The sequence below is a fragment of the Bos indicus x Bos taurus genome, chromosome 17 (assembly GCF_003369695.1).
Source record: "Bos indicus x Bos taurus breed Angus x Brahman F1 hybrid chromosome 17, Bos_hybrid_MaternalHap_v2.0, whole genome shotgun sequence".
Lineage (NCBI taxonomy): Eukaryota > Metazoa > Chordata > Mammalia > Artiodactyla > Bovidae > Bos > Bos indicus x Bos taurus.
In genome coordinates, this window is record NC_040092.1 from 26,723,749 (window position 1) to 26,740,385 (window position 16,637).

General features: G+C 52.1%; 1 protein-coding gene across 2 annotated transcripts in view; it reads left to right on the forward strand.

The window, feature by feature from the left end:
- ADGRD1 (adhesion G protein-coupled receptor D1) overlaps nt 1-16,637 on the forward strand; it is a 176,253-nt gene that overhangs the window by 137,558 nt on the left and 22,058 nt on the right. For both annotated transcript variants that reach the window (XM_027567068.1, XM_027567069.1), the window contains 5 exons: nt 3,521-3,624; nt 5,262-5,373; nt 7,876-8,029; nt 13,869-13,935; nt 16,248-16,314. In XM_027567068.1, coding sequence (XP_027422869.1) covers nt 3,521-3,624; nt 5,262-5,373; nt 7,876-8,029; nt 13,869-13,935; nt 16,248-16,314 — 504 coding nt within the window. The remainder of the gene's footprint in view (nt 1-3,520; nt 3,625-5,261; nt 5,374-7,875; nt 8,030-13,868; nt 13,936-16,247; nt 16,315-16,637) is intronic.

The following is a 16,637-nucleotide window of genomic DNA, read 5'->3' on the forward strand; positions in this document are numbered from 1 at the left end:
AGGGGCCTTATCTCATTTTTAAAGTGTTCCCTATTGTGGTTGGCTTAAGGCTGGCTTTGGTGGGGTTGGTAAAAGCTGTGATGAAAAATAGGTTGATGGTGAGTTTTGATTAATGGTAAGGTTGGTTGATGGGTTGAGTTGGTTGATAATAGGGTTGGCTGATGGTGGGGTTGATTGACAGTGGGGTTGGTTGATGGTGAGATTAGCTGATGGTGGGGTTGGTTGCTGGTGAGATTGACAGATGATGTGGGGTTGGGTGCTGGTGTAGAATTGGTTGATAATAAAGTTGTTGATGGTGAGGTTGGCTGATGGTGGTGTGGGTTGATGGTTGAGTTGGTTGATAATAGGGTTGGTTGAGGGCTTCTGTGGTAACTCAGATGGTAAAAAATCTTATTGCAATCCAGGAGACCCAGGTTTGATCCCTGGGTCAGGAAGATCCCCTGGAGAAGGGAATGGCTACCCACTCCATGATTATTGCCTGGAGAATTCCATGGACAGAAGAGCCTGGTTACAAAGAATTCTTTGCATCGGGTTGCAAATATCAGACTGAGCAACTAACACTTTCAGTTTTCCGCAGGTTGGTTGACAGTGGGGCTGGCGGGGCATATGGTAGAGTACTGGGTAGCTGTGGGTATGAGGCTAGGGCTGGACTCTCATTTTTCAGAAGCACTAGGCAGAGCCTGTGTGCAGAAAGCAGGCAAAGATTTCAGTGAGTGTGGCTGGCCAGGTATAGCCCTCACATCTGGAAGCTTTTATGCTGTGCAGTGAACCTCACATGAGCCCACAGGAAGCTCACTAGAGCTCTGTGAATGGAGGAGGTAAAGTTTCATTATTTTTCTAAGAGGTATACACAAAATGGTGTACATTAAATTCATCTTTTATGGTGAATCAGTGGGGGAGTCGGGAATAGACTCCAGGGCTCTTTCTACCCTGAAACCTTCAGCAAATGAACCCTCATTCTCAGTAGTACCTGCTGGTCTCAGAGCTGTGGGTGATCAGGCAGTGGAAATTTCAGGAACGTGATCTCTGTCCTCAAAGAGCCCCCCATCTCTCTGGGAGAGAGAAGACTCCCCCCATGAAATGTGACTGGTGTCAGAGAGTGGGATGCTCACACTGTGGGGATGTGAGATGTTTGGGCAGTAGAGCGATGAACAGGGAGGGGGATGAGCTGAGACCTCAGGGTGCAGAGGACTCCATGCACAGAACTTGCGCTTCAGGGCCAGACTAGGGAGGGGACTTCCCAGTGGCAATGGGGTGAGCATGTCACCAGAGCCAGCCTACCTTGTTGATACAGACATGGGGCTATATTTCATTTGCTGGCATTTCCATTGGTCATTTAAGTTAATTTCAATTTAGTGAGTGCTGCCGAGGTCAATCTCAGTTTCCGAGAACTGTTGATGGCCTGCTGATGTCTATAAACTCTGGTAACCAACACTTCAAACCTTCTCTTGTTGGCAAGGATCATTGTAACTGTGACAAGACACTTCTATTGTCTTATGAGACAGCAAGGAAAGATGACATAGTCAGTATAATGTTAGTGTTTCCTCTTTGGGTTTTCATTTCCGTTTCTCAAAAGCATCACTTGAAGTAACAGCACTTCCAAAGATGTACTCTATTCCCCTCCCCCAAAGAGTTTGAGAAATGCCAAGTTTAACACAGCTCTCTCTCTCTATATATATATATATGTATATTCACCTGTAGGATTTCTCAGAAGCCTTATATTGCTTATATTCACCAAAACATCTTTAAAGGCAGATAGAGAGTGCAACTTCTCTGAAACTTATCTAAAACCAGAAACGTCATTTCACAGAAGACCAGTGACAACATCTCACAGGAATTAGAGTGTTGAGTGATACCGTGTGGGAGCGTGGCTCCAGGAATATATTTCCGTTTGTCTTCCTAAGGGATCTGATGACTCGGAGCACCGTGTGTTCCATCTGCAGATGGGGAAGTTTAGGATCCAAGATCTTGTGATGTTGCTGAGAAGGAAGGCTGCTGGAGGAGCCCACTAGTGGCCCCACCCGCCTAGGAAGCTTGCTGTGCTGCAAAGATAGGAGTTACTCACAAGGGCCCTGCCTTGACGTCTAGGGCTGCTGGGTCCAGGCTTCAGCCTCCCCACCTCCCTTCAGCCAGAGATCTGAAATGTTTCCTGACCCCTGGGGATGAGTTGAGTGACTCAGATCTGAAGGAAGTAGACCCCATTAAGTGATGAGTCCTCAGGCCCAGAACTGCTGGCTCCCAAATTGTTCCTTGCGATCCACTTACGTTTCCTGGTGGGGCCTCCTGTGCCTGTAGCATTTCCCTCATCCTGGCCAACAGCCCTTTTACAGATCTCAGTGTTTCCTCCTTTTGTTCCTGGTTAGGTCCCAGGTGGCTCAGTGGTAAAGAACCTGCCTGCCAATGCAGGAGATGCAGGTTCATTCCCTGGGTTGGAAAGATCCCCTGGAGGAGGACATGGCAACCCAGTCCAGTATTCTTGCCTGGAGAATCCCCATGGACAGAGGAGCCTGGCTGGCTACAGCCCATGGGGTCACAAAGAGTCAGATGTAACTGAAGTGACGTAGCATGCATGCTCAGGTCCCAATGAACAGGGAAGAAGGTGGTTTAGCTGGAGGTCAAGGTTCTGGGTGTCCTGGACAAGGCTGGAGGGTCCTTGATGTCCAGGGCTGGACACAGATGCAGAATGAACTCCAGGCTGGGTCTTTCATGCTGGGGGAGGAGCCATGAGCCCCAGCAGGAAGTGTACTGCAGTGACCCCTGCCGGAAGCTGGTCTTCTAGTTGTGTGGCTTAGGGAGCACGGAGTTTCTTGGATCCCAGGTTCAAATGTGTGTGACCTTGAGATGCTAGCTCCTGGAGTCTTGGATTGGTCTCTTAAGTGAGCTGTGGTTTCTGTCACCATCCTTTGTGACTTTGCATCCACTTAACCCACTGAGTTTGTTTATGCTGTATTTGACATCAGGGATAATAGCAAACTCTTATGTCGCTCTGAGCATTTTACATGTGTAAATTCATTCCTAGGTCATTGGCTGGGGACAAGGGCATGTTGTGACTTGAACCAAGGCCTATGGATCAGGCTCTTAAGCAAACACTACATCTCCTGGGTAGCTGTGGATGTCACATTCTAGACAGGGAGGCAAGGAGCAGGCAGGCTGCTTGGGGATGGGTGGGGGAGGGGTAGGCAGTAGGCTCACAGAGACTGGTGGGTGGAGGAATCTGAGAGATTGGTGGAGCCTTTTGGAGCATCTGAAATGTACAGAACCAAGGGCCAACATCAAAGGCCTTGCCCTCTTGATGGCAACAGCAGGGTATCTGGCAGAGGCAGGGACTGTCAGTCACCACCAACTCAGAACGGCCCGATGACTACCTGGTGCTCAGCTGTGCATTAGCCCGGGACCCTTTCCAACCTGAACTCTACCTTCCCTCCCCTCAGTCAGGCTCGGGTGGCACTAACCACTGGGCAAGTCCCCCTGTAGGACCTGGACCAGATGGCTGACCACCTCCGCTCTGCTTCCCGCACAGCTCACACGCGGACACCAGGTGGCGCTCTCGTCCATCAGCTACATCGGCTGCTCGCTGTCCGTGCTCTGCCTGGCCATCACGCTGGTCACCTTCGCCGTGCTCTCGTGAGTCATCTTCTGTTCTCCCCCGGGGGCCAGGAGGTTGGCAGCTTCGTGCGAATGTCAGTGCCACCCCTGCCCACCTCGATTTCCCTTCTGGCACTTGTACTGGGCTGGGGGTGTGGATGGGATGGCAAATGCTGGCCTCTGTTTAGATTCTGCACACACGGTGTGTGACAGGTGGATGGTTGTTCCTCAAGTATCTTTTGTTTTGAGATCTGGGGTGTGGGGAGCCTGTAGGGTGCTGGAAAAGACGGAGGAGAGAGGAGGGGCTGTCGAATTGGAGGGCACCTGGCTTGAGCTAAGCTGGAAAGTTCTGAAAAGTTCCCCAGCCCACAGGACTTTCTGGCTTTTGACCAGGTGAGTGCCAGAACAAAGGACCTCCTGCCCCCCACCCCCCCACCCAAAATGTTATCAAAGCAGCCAGATCCTTGTGGGGCTGGGCTGCTGGAAGCCGCAGGGGTAAGATCCCTGGAGGGCCCCTTCCGCCCACTGAAGTCACATCAGTCTGGTCAGAGCTTGAGGGGATACCTCCAACCCCCGCCACCAAGTGGATACTGGCAGCTAAGTCTGCCCATGGCTCTTTCAGGACTGGGACAGAAAAACAAGATCAGAGCCGAGAGTCTGGGCAGTCAGCCGGGAAGATAGGTTTGCACACTCCCCTCAGAGCTGTTGGACTTCTAAGAAGGGCGTGTTACTCACACCTGGATGGGCCTCAGTCTCAAGGGGTGCTCAGGTGCTTCCTCTGCTCACGGGGTTCCTCCTGGAAGTTGGCACCCCTCCTCACCTGCCCTGTTCCCTGAGGACACTGGCCACCTGGGTGACTGTCTGTCTAGGGGGGTCCCTGGTTTGGTTGGTCCGGGATCTGCCACAATGGCAGGGGAAGCTGTTAGCTTCCCTGGGCCCCTGCTGCAGCCCACCAGGGACCTGGGCAGTCTGAGGGGTGGAGCGGGGGTTCCCACTGTACACAGGAGCTTCTGGTAGGATCTGAGCCAGGTAAGAGGAGATGGAGGCGGGTTTGGAGGGGCCTCAGTGTTATGCTCAGGATGTTCCTGCTTTGATTCCCTTGTTCCCCAGCTATTTGCTCAGCAAGTCCAAACCCATCACCACCCCCACTCCAACCCACCCAGGCCTATAGTCACCTCTGAGGACGCAGTTGCACCCCAGACAGTAAAAGCATGCCTGATTGGGGGTGGGGGTGGGGAGGCAGATGACAAGTGAGGATGCGAAGGCCTGAACACACATCTCCACAGCCGTCTGAGCCCTGAGGGCAGTTTAGAGAGGAAGTGGGCTCCCTCAGGCTCAGGAAGTTCTCTCTAAGGGGAGACCTGGGGAGGGACTTTACTGCAGAGTAATAGCTGGTGTAGAGACCTCAAGGATGGAGCGGGCTGGGGATCTTGGAGAACCGGAAAAAGGGGTCTGTGACCAGAGGAAGGAAAGAGCTGAGTCGGAGTGATGGGCAAGGGTCAGGTCCTGCAGGGCCTGTGGAATGAGCTGGGTCATTTCCAGGAGTAATAGGGAGGCACTGATGGTTCATAACCAGAAGTGGCAGCACCCAGGCAGGCTTATCAAGACCTCTTTGGTGATTCTTGGAGGAGCAGTAGGGGGAAGCCACAGCTTAGCCAGTGCCTCTCTGCCCCCAGCTCGGTCAGCACCATCCGGAACCAGCGTTACCACATCCACGCCAACCTGTCCTGTGCTGTCCTGGTGGCCCAGGTCCTGCTGCTTATCAGCTTCCGCTTCGAGCCGGGCACGGTGAGTGGGTCTCCTGGGTCCTGATGTGTCCGCAGTGGGCCTCCCTCCCATCCCCTCCTCCCATCACCAGGGGGCATCAGCAGGGGTGGCACCTGCTGATTTCAACTCCAAATTCAGACCACTAGATAGCCAGGCTGTGGTTCCTCTGGGAGAGACAGGGAAGATGACCGGCATGAACTGGCCTCCCTGCTCACATCAGTCTTGGTAGTGAAGACAGGTATGGCCCTGACTGCATGCTGGACGCTGTGCTAAGGGCTTACATAGATCCACTCAGTTAATCCTCATATCAAGCCCAGGAAGTGATGCCACAGAGGCAGGACTGAGGCACAGAGGGTTATAGTGACTCGCCCAGGTAAGTGCCGACCAAAATCTGACCTCGTGCAGTCTTGCTGCAGACACTGCTCTCCATTTCTGCTCTGACTGCACACAGCCACACCCCTCCTCTGACTACCCAGGGCAGGTGCTCTCCACAAACAGACTGTGAAACCTAGACCCACATTTCTGTACCCTTTGAATCAGGCAGGGAATTCTCTGGGGAGCTAGGAAGTCTTAGATCTCACAGTAAGTCAAATGCTGAGACCAGAATGACCCAGGCTTGGGTGATGTGGGTTATAAGCCTGGTTGATGGGAAGGAGAAGCAGAGATGGGCTTGCTCTAAATTAGGACAGAAAGAGACCCAAGCGGTATGAATCAGTCCTGGGATACAATCACATTCGGCTAAAGGAAGATGAACTCTTTATCCCCCTACGTGAGGGTCAGCAGAGCCTCTTATCCTTATGCCCAGCAGTGTCCTCAGCCCACCTGCCTGTCCTGAGGCTGCTGCCTAAGGAGAGATCCACTCTCCTCTGCTCGCAGGTTTAGGGGTTCAACCAAGCATCTAAGAAGTTCTTGGCTGTGCCTTGGACAGAAGAACCTGCACCAGCCTCATTCTCTCCTACAGGATGCTTTTCAAACTCCACTGTGGATCATCACATGGGATTTTCTTAAAATGTAGATTCAGGTTCAGCAGGATCTGGAGTTCCTGTTTCCATCCAGTATCTGGCTGATGCTGCTGGCCCAGGCCACACTGAGAGGAGTGAGCTCCCACGGTGTGATGGCAGCAGGAGGGGAAGTGGTCCAGGCATCCACTGTCCAGATGATGATCTCAGGGACCCGGGAGTATTCTCCCTCTCAGAGCCCAGGTGTCTGAAATCCCAGGCAGGGCTCCAGTGGGTGGATCTGCTTGAGTGATCCACCCATTGGATGACCTCTGTGACAGACAGGAAAGGTGACTGTGGTGGCTGGTCTCATCCAAGCCTCTGTGTGTGTAGGGGGGTAAGGTGCTCCCCACACCAAAGGGGAAACTGGTCCTAAAAGACCCAGAGCCATGAATACTGGGACCACAAAAATAGTAGATGTATCCCATATTTATATCTAACTTTAACAGAGCCTGGTGACAAGAAACACAGCATTTTAGCAACTTGTTCCTTTTTCTTCCCCAAAGAATTAACTGTCCAGGGGGCCTTGGGAGGACAGGATATAGAGCCCCCACAGAGATGGTTGTTCTTGGTTTTCATCTTTGTTTTCCTCCCTGACTCCTGGTTCCCTGGCCCTTTGATCTGAGCTTAGGGATGGGTGGCTGTGGACTTACAGAGACCATAGTGGCCCGGGGGGAGAGGGGTTGAAATTTCTGATCGAGGTCCCGGGAGAATCTGAGGCCACATGGCTGAGCCTGAAGCTGTGGCCATGACACTAGGAGCAGGAGGGACCAGATGCCCCGTGATGCTCTGAACAGAGAGGAGCACAGCTGCCCTCCTCATCTAGTCAGAGAGAAGGCAGGTGGGCCTTCTGGATATCAGTGCCCCGAACAGCCAAGAAAAGCAGACATTACAGATAGTTTGTACATCTCTTGTTTATTACACACCATTGAGAGTAAACTCCAGAGAAGCGGCCGTGTCACTCAGGCTGTTCAGCTCCAGGTAAATAACCAACACCTTGAAGTAGAGAACTAAAACAGACACGTCACATGCTGATTTGTCTCTTCCCCTCAATTCCATTCCCCTCATACACTTTGCTCTGCAGCACCTCCCGACTGCAGAGCCAAGGTTACTTCATAAGCTCCTAGGGTCCTTAGGTCTGGAGCTATGAGGGAAACCCGCTTGCTGATGGCTCCGCCCCCTCTGGAGCTCAGGCCATCCACCTGGCCAGTCACATGCCCGCCCCTGAACCAATCCTGTGGCAGGGATGGGGATATTTATGCTGATTTGTTGGGCCGATTCCCTGCCCTGTCATGAACCAATCACTATACCTGGGAGGGGTTCTGATTGGCTACTGCTTGAGTCACGTGCTCCACTCAAATCACTTCCCCCCGGGAAAAGCAAAACATGACTCTCCAGAAAGAAATGAAGCCACATGACCATAAGGCACCCCCAGAAAATCTGTGGAGGGAGGTTGAGACAACAGCAAACACGCACTGCTCACACCCTGAAAGAGCTTATTTTCTATGCGTTGCGTTGATCCTAGGCCCCGTGCCAGGTGCTGGCCATGCTCCTGCACTACTTCTTCCTGAGCGCCTTTGCGTGGATGCTGGTAGAAGGCTTGCATCTGTACAGCATGGTGATCAAGGTCTTTGGATCAGAAGATAGCAAGCACCGCTACTACTATGGGATAGGATGGGGTAGGTGGGGATGGGATGGGGAGGTGGGGATGGCATGGGGCCGGGGGCAGCGGTGGGTTGCGATTTCATCTTCATGTGAAACACCTTGAAGAGGCCAGGTACTGTCAGTTCCCATGGGGAGTGCTTTGGAGTGTTCTATTCTAATGGTTGGCTTCCCTTCTGTCTAGAAAAGATCTCAGAGGCATGTTCCTGAGCCAGTACGGGAACAGTGGCCAGCTTCTCTTGGATTGACACCCAGCTTTAGTGTGGGGTGCTGGGCGGGGAAGGTAGCCTCTAATACCACAGTATATGGGTGCCCTGGGGGGAGGGCAGTCGGGGCCCTGTGTTCCCAGCCAGTCACACGGTGGGTGGACTCTGTAGACTGTGGGTTGTGGTTGGAGGCGGAAAGGAATTCCGATCTCTTGGTTGCGCTTACCTGGAATAGAGTTTCTGCACCATGGTGCTAGGGAGAATGAGATATGCAGGCAGTCTGCCCCAGGGAGATATTGTGGCTTTGGATTGGGCCTCGGGGGAGGGCGTCTGTCTTGTTAGCCATGCCTGCCTGGAGTGGAGCAGATTGTAGCCCAGGTGTCCTAGTCTCTCTGTTTTCCTCTCTATTTTTAGTAGGTTTTCTTGAATAAATTCTTAATTTGCAGCAAGCCCTTAGGAAAATTTACAGAGACTTTATATGCTTATGTTTTTTTAAAAGCTAACTTTGATCAGTTATGGTAGTCCTTTATCTTGGGAGTTACCTCCCCATTGTCGTGACTCGTTTGTTGAACTTCCTCCTTGCCCATCTTGTGGTGGAGCACCAGAGCACAGGAGACCCTGCTTCCTGCCAGAGTAATGGACACCTGGAATTCTTGCATTTGCTATAAAGCATTAGTCCATCATCAGGGACCTGCTACTCCTTTCTAGTTTTCTTGCAATAGATTTAATTTTCACAGTCTTAAGCATCTGTCTACAATGTGGGAGACCCGGGTTTGATCCCTGGTCAGGAAGATCCCCTGGAGAAGGAAATGGCAATCCACTCCATTACTATTGCCTGGAAAATCCCATGGACTGAGAAGCCTGGTAGGCTACAGTCCGTGGGGTCGCAAAGAGTCGGACACGACTGAGCAACTTCACTTCACTTCACTTCATGGTGCAGGGAGCAAACAAACATTTTATTCTATGCTTTGACCTGGCTAATGGAATGGGGAGAGAGGAGACTCACGGGCCCCACGCAAGCATAATTGTCTCCTTCCATCCTGCTGTGACTTCCTGAAAGAGGCGGGTTGCTCCTGCCTCTGACTTCTTCATTTAGTAAGCATTTAGTAAGCTTACTAAATGCTTCATTTAGTGAGCATTTACAGGATGATGTGTGATCAACCGCCTGTGATGACTAGTTTCTTTATGGAAATGGCCATGCAGTTTAGATTTGTGTGTGCATGTGCATGCACACATGTGCACGTGCGCACACACACACCCCATAGCCACAGCAAGGACGGTTGAAATGAATTAAGTGCGGAATTTGTTTCTGCAGTGACAGGAGCCATCTACGCTGGTTCAGGGTAGAGGTGAGGGTCACAATCCAATCCAGCCTTGAAGGATAGCTTCTTTAGCCTGAAATGTATTAGAGGAAAAACAATGAAATATTTGCCAATATATAAAAATGGAGAAGGTTTACATAAAATTATGGGGTTCTTTTGAAAAATGAGGAGATCTGGAAACTCTGAGTTTCCATTCCTACTTGACAGCAGTGGCTGTGACTGCGTGGTTTCTGGTCCCAGTGTCTTCCCTGTGGGTGTTCTTAGGCCTCCACAGCCTCCATCAGAGACTCCCTGCAAACAGAGGGCTGGGATGGGTGCCAGCAGGCCTGCCACCTCTGTCTCCAGTCTGCGTCCCCTTAACTGATTTCATCAGGGCTCAGAACTGCATCCCTCCTTCTTAGCTCTGGGCCTGAGTACAGACAGTCTGCAGATGGCTGGACTCTCTCTACCTGCAGTTATTAACTAGGAGGAAGCTGGAGGCTGATCCAAGGCCCTAGGAGGTCACCTATAGGAAGGATCCTCCAGAGAAAGGCCACTTCCCTAGGGATTTTCAGCCTGCTCTTACAGCAGCCTTCAAACGGTATCATTTTTTGAAACTCAAGGATTGTGGTTTTAGCTGACTTGGAATTGGAGGTGTCCCATGAACAACCTACCCAAGGTTTTTCTGTATGTCAGGCCCTGTGCTTGAACTTGTAAGGTGGGTGAAATGTAATCTCTGTCCTCAAGGAGTCCACCTGGGAACCGGGAGAGGAGGTGAGTGATAAACAGTTGAGTGTTTGTTTACATGTTGGTGCAGCAGATGTGAATCTCTGACCACAAATTCCCAAGTGGTCAGAGAAACGATCATAAACTCAGAAGTGAAAGAAAGGCAGCTTGCTTCACTTTTCTCTGTTATGACTTCATTTCTTTTGTGAGCATCCACTCATCTAGGCTTCCCTGGTGATTCAGATGGTAAAGAATCTGCCTGCAATGCAAGAGATCCCAGGTTTGATCCCTGGGTTGGGAAGATCCCCTGGAGGAGGGCATGGCAACCCACTCCAGTATTCTTGCCTGGAGAATCCCCATGGACAGAGGAGCCTGGTGGGTTACAGTCCATAGGGTGGCAAAGAGTGGGACACGACTGAGTGACTAACACTTTCACTTTCACTCACCTAGGGTTGAAAACTTCATCGTAGTTCATTCTGGACCCTGCCTTTCTCTGAAATCGTGCTGGTGTCCCAGGGAAGTGACATAGTACCGAGATCTTGGGAGGTGTGTCATTCAGGACAGCCTAGGTCACGCTGCCATAACAAGCAGCTTCCAACTCACATCAGTTGAAAACAGCAACGTTTGTCTCCTGTGTACACTGTGTATCCTCAGTGGGCTGGTGGCCGCAGAGGGGCTCTGCTCAGGGCAGTCCCTCAGCAGCCCAGGGTGATGGGGAAGATGCTGCCTTGAGCCATAGCTGGTTGCTGTGAGAGAGAAGATGGTTTGGGTATATATCACCCTGGAAATTAAACACTTAACTGATAGAGGCATGTGTCCCTTTCTGTTCACAACTCACTGGCCAGAAGGAGTCAGTGATCCAACAGCCTTGGATAAGGAAGTGCAAACCTCTCATGTGCCCAGAGCGAGGCATCCAGAATACGGCCTCAGTGACTTCTACCAGAGGGTGGACCACTTGTCTTCTGGCATTGTTATCTCTCTGCCCCTTTCTGCTGAGACCTCCCTGCCCCTGTGTTGGATTTCACATTATCCATCCTCTTCATGCATTGCTCTGTGTGTCCAGGTTAATATTTCATAGCAATGCTCCTTCTGGTCACTCCTTACATCACCCCTCCCCACTTCCCTGGGTCTTAGGAGGCAACAACCAGTGTGGTTCCTCTGAAAGGTCACCACATTCCAAAGAGAACACTGCTTTCTTTAAAAGATTTATTTATTTGCTTATTTTTGGCTGTACTGGGTCTTTTCTGCTGCGTGGGCTTTTCTCTAGTTGCAGAGAGTGGGAACTACTCTCTACTTCCGATGCACGGGCTTCTTATTGCGGTGGCTTCTGTTTCAGAGCACGGGCTCCAGGGCACATAGGCTCAGTAGCTGTAGCTCCCAGGCTCCAGAGCACAGGCTCAACAGTTGTGGTGGATGGGCTTCGTTGCACCATGGCATATGGGCTCTTCCTGGACCAGAGATCGAACCCATGTCTCCTGCATTGGTAGGTGGATTCTTTACCACTGAGCCACCAGGGAAGCCTAAAGAGAGCACTTCTTGAGCTCCATAAGGTCAACATCCTTGGACAGGGCCAGAGGGACTTCAAGTTGTTTGCAGGAAGCAGGTCACATGTCTGCATGGGTTGTTGAGGTGTGAATTTCAGATGACAGCAACAGTGGAAAAGACATCTGAGTTTGTTAGTAATAGTGGAGGTTATTGTACAGAGATGGACTTTGTACATCAGTGCCTCCTGGATCACGTCCATAGCTCAGCTTGTGTGGTCCTTACAGTAAGTAGCCTGATGTCACCTCCATTTACAGAGTGAGAACCTGGTGACCCAGAGAGGTTCAGCCGAGCCCTTGAGGCTTCACAGCTGGTCCAGGTTGGCCCTGGGGCTAGAACCACGTGTCATTTGGCTCCAAAGCCCAGGCTCTTCCTGCTGGCTGATGTCTGCATCCTGTTCCCACGCTCATCCTCCTGCTGCCTGTGAATTTTCCTTCTTAACAACGCGCTCACCCGATCCCTGTGGCTCCTGCAGCATGTTTCAGAGAAAGCAGAGTGGAGCTTGCCCTCTTCTCAGACCCTTCTGGTCACCTTTCCATTCCCTGTCCTCTGCAGGACACAGAGGATGGTGCAGGAGAAGCTGTGACCAAGGACTGTCAGTGTTGCTTTGGGGATCGTGGGAGAAACACATCACACCGCAGTTGTGAAGGCAGAAAAAGAAGCTTCTACTCTTCCATTTAACTCTGGGCAGTAAAGGGATGACAGCCTCTGACTTGGGCCCCCACCATTGCCACGATCAGCGGAGAGAGGTGTGGCAGCTCCAAGTGAAGCCTCAGCCACTGAGTTTGAAAATCTATCCTCTCTGGCACCTCTAGTTCTTCCTGCACCTTTCAGAACCCACCTGAACGGGGCCCTGGGGACTCTGCAGGGCCCCATGTGCACCTGCCAGGCTGTCCTGTGGACCCAGTGCTCCTGCAGCACCTGCTTCTCCTGCACCCTGAGGCTTGGGCTTCCTCGGGAAGATGGGAGTGGGGGGACCTTGGTGTGCCATGCCCCCAAGGTCCCTCACCATCTCAGGTCCCGTGTATTCCTCCCACCCCAAGTGAGCCAGGCAGTGGGGGTTCTCTGTGACATCTGAGGAAACTGAGGCTCTCAGTGAGTGAGCAGCAGGGTGGGGGCCTGGTTCCAGGTCTCCGCTTATCTCCTGTGACTCTGGGTCCATCGAGGTAGGAGGCAGCCAGTGGCTCCAACACCTGGAAAGGCTCTGGCTCCTATGAAGTTGTGCACGCGGGTAGAGAACCCAGTGTGGTAGCGGGTCAGTGGTGAGAGGCGCAACTCCTCCTGGCCCCGGCACCTCTCCCCAGAGGCTGCTCTTCTCCTGTGAGAGCCCTGCGATGTCTTGTGCAGACGTCCTGTGATGCAGACTATTTTGACATCAAATCAAAGTATTTCAGAGATGGGATGTTTCTCCAGAAACTCCTTTTCAAGATAATTTAAAATTGATCCTCAGAAGGGCAGGTGTGCTGTCTGCTGACTGAGCCACCAGACATCCCAGGAGGGCTGTGGCCTTGAGGTGCCCAGGCCTGGAGTGAGTGAGGGTAGTGGGGGAGAGGAGCAGGCTTCCCTCTGGGTCCTGGAGCTGGTCTCCCATGGGCGGGACAGACTCAGCTCAGGGGCGGGCGACAGAGACCCACTTGTTGTAATGTATCCCCCCACCCTTTTTTCTTTGGAATCTGCCAAGTGCAGTTTCCTGGTCGGGAGCCCTTTCTCCTGGAGGGGAGGGTCAGTGGGTAGAAGGGACCCCTTGCTGTCTCCGCACCCCCCGCCATCCCTTCCTTGCAGGGGAGCAGAGGGAGACCCTGTGCTCATGGCACTGATCAGTCAGAGGCCCGGAGGATGCACGGCTGCTTTCTGAGCAGCCAGAAATGGTTGTTTTCAGATAAAGAATAGATTAATAACGGATCTGCCCTAAAATGCACCTGTGTGTTATCTCTTTGTTTAGACTCTAAGTCCTTGGAGCCTAGAGGCTGTTCTGTGCCCTCAGCACTCAGCACACAGTTTTTTGTATCCGTCAGGTATAAAATGAATAAATGCATCAAAAGAGAGTGGCTAATACAATACTCTGCTCTCATTTTCTGCAGGTTTTCCTCTTCTGATCTGTATCATTTCAATAGTCTTTGCCATGGACAGTTATGGAACAAGTAAGAAGTAAGTGAAACGGTGATTCCTGTGTTGGCAGGACTCCCGTAGGGAGGGTCCCCATGGCCCCGGCTCGTTGTCTTCCTGTGTTCTTCTGGGGGAGGGGTCTGTCCAAGGCTGGCATCTTCCAGCCCTGACAGTTTTTTTAAAAAAGTGTTTTGGGCTTTCTCCCACCTTGAAACTAGCAATGAGGGTGTTCTAGTGCCTCCAGGACTGGGTGGCCGGTACAGGTTTCTAATGGGAACTTTCCATCCATGCAGTTTTCCTAGACATGCTGTCTGGTCCCCTGTGGAGCCCAGTTTTGTGTCGAGTCCTTTCCTTGGTTGGTCAGCAAGTGCCTAGTTCATAAGAAGTCTCATTCAGTTACAGCCCAGTGAACATAAGACTGTGTGCATGTAGACCGGTGCGCGCCAGCAGTGGGCCCCAAGGTTCTCCTCGCAGGGGCGGCAGCAGATGGGACCCTGTATGTTCTAGACCTCATGCCACCGTTTTGAAACTGCAGCTGGTGGGTCCAGAGTTGAATCAAGAAGAGGCTGGGTTGGTGCTGTGCAGCCAGGCCAGGTGTTCAGGTTCTAGAAAGTTGATTTCCTTTCCTCCCAAAGAGAAAAAGGCTTTAGCTCAACCGTCTTTAGGAGGCTGCCCCCTTGAGCCACTGAGAGAAAACACCATGGAGAGAGTTTAAGAAGAGAGAGGGAGTTAAACTTGGTCATAGCTTCAGCCTGAGATAATTTCTCAACTGAGTCACTAAACTGGGAGGAATCTGGCTTATTCCACTTTAGGGCAACAATTTCCTGGAGATGAGGCTTTTAAAGAAAGTGCTGTCTGAGTGCATACTGAAATAAGAATAATTAAACAACCACTGTTCTGGCCCATTCCTTGCAAGCCTGCGTGGTATCCGAAGTCAAGGTGCAAATTAAAAGAAGAAACTTCATCTCAAACACATCTCGTTGGCATTTGTTCAGTGTCTTTCCATCTGGGAGTGCAGATGCTGGCCGCCCACAGCATGTGGCTCAGCTCCAGGGTCTGAGTCTGATACAAGCCTCTCATCCACTCACGTGCCTGAGAGCAAGGCATCCTTGGCAAATGTCCAGAGGGTCACTGAGTATCTGATGGGGACGGGGGTCTGAGGATGCTCGTCCACTTAGCACTCTGCATGACAACAGTGGAAAGCATGGGCTTCCTCCTGCAGAGTCATCACCCTCTCAGGGAGCCTGGGTTGGAGACCACTGTACTCGCTGTGTGTTTCCATGGGAGATGCCGCATCCTCAGACAAGAGGCTCTTTCTCCAGGGTCTGGGTTCCAGACAGGAACAAGCCTCTTACAGGCACTGTCACGTGTCTGGGGCACTTCATGTCTCCTGATCCAGGAGGTCTCAGGTTGGGGGAGGACTGGGGCCAGAAAGGCAGGTGCAGGAGCATGGACTTGGGTCCCCTAACCTCCCTGGGCCTCAGCCTCCTCCTCTGCAGGGCGAACGTCATCACAGCGCTTGCCTCGGGGTGCGCAATGGAGTTTCAGGGGATGATGTGTCTCTAGGTTTGCAAAGCTGGGGGCAGGGGCCAGGCTCCTTGAGTAGCTGTGAGTGAGTGACCAGGTGACATTCACGTCCTGAGTCAGTGAGGATGTGTCGTGGGCCTGGCCAGATCCCAGAGGGTGTGCCAGGCCCCTGGGGCTGCGCCCAGATCCAGGGAGGGATGTGTCTAAGGGACACCCAGGCTCTTGGCAATTCTGAGGCTTTGGAGAGAAATGAGGTAGTAGAATGGCTGGCGGTCCTGCCTGAGCCCCTGGAATCACATCTCGGAATCCAGGAGGAATTTCACAACCTTAAAACTGGACCCTACATCCCAGACAAGGCTTCTCTGGAAGTCAGAGCCCTGGCTGGGATCCACTGGGGAACCATTCCTCTCAGCTGAGGGGGCACCGCCAGGAGGGGCACTGACAGATAGCTGATGAGCTGATGAGGATGGTCAGTCCTGTGCCATGTAATGCCTCCTCACTCCTCCAATAGACAAAAGCCTATTTATCATAATAAAATTAAAGCCTTTGTTGGATTTTGGCTAGACTCTTCAGAGATGGTGAAGTTTTTCACTAACTAGGTGACCTGTAAAAGCCTTCTTTTGCCTGAGCCGGTCTGCAGACCCAGAACGTTCTTCCCAAGAGTGGAATACTCTTGAAATTGTGAGCAGGATACGGGCACGTCTGTTGGGATTAACGGCATTATTGTCACCATGCCCACATTGTCCCTGTCCTGTTCTGGATGCAGGGCCCCTGCGCTGGAGTGGGTGGGGTGATGCACTGAAGTAACCGTCTGTCTCTCTCTGCAGTTGCTGGCTATCACTTGGGAATGGCGCCATCTGGGCCTTCGTGGCCCCTGCCCTGTTCATCATCGTGGTATGTTCTCTGTCCTGTGGGCACGGAGCTGGGCGGGGCTGGGGGTAGTGGAGTAGAGGGAGCACTGGGCTGTGTGGAGATGGGGCTGGGATCCCTGGGAGTAATGTCCGAGGCTGTGGCAGCATCAGTCCTGTTACAGCCCCTCTTGTGGCCTGTGACCCAGAGCCTCATTACTCCAAGAGAACTTGGCAAGGTCGGCCATGTTTTCAGATTTAATGCAGACTGGATTAAGGCCCTTGGTGCTTTTCCCGCCAAAGCAACCGGTATGGATGTGCACCCAGGGGGGCAGTGCAGACCCAGCTGGTTCTTCTCCTCCTCACCGT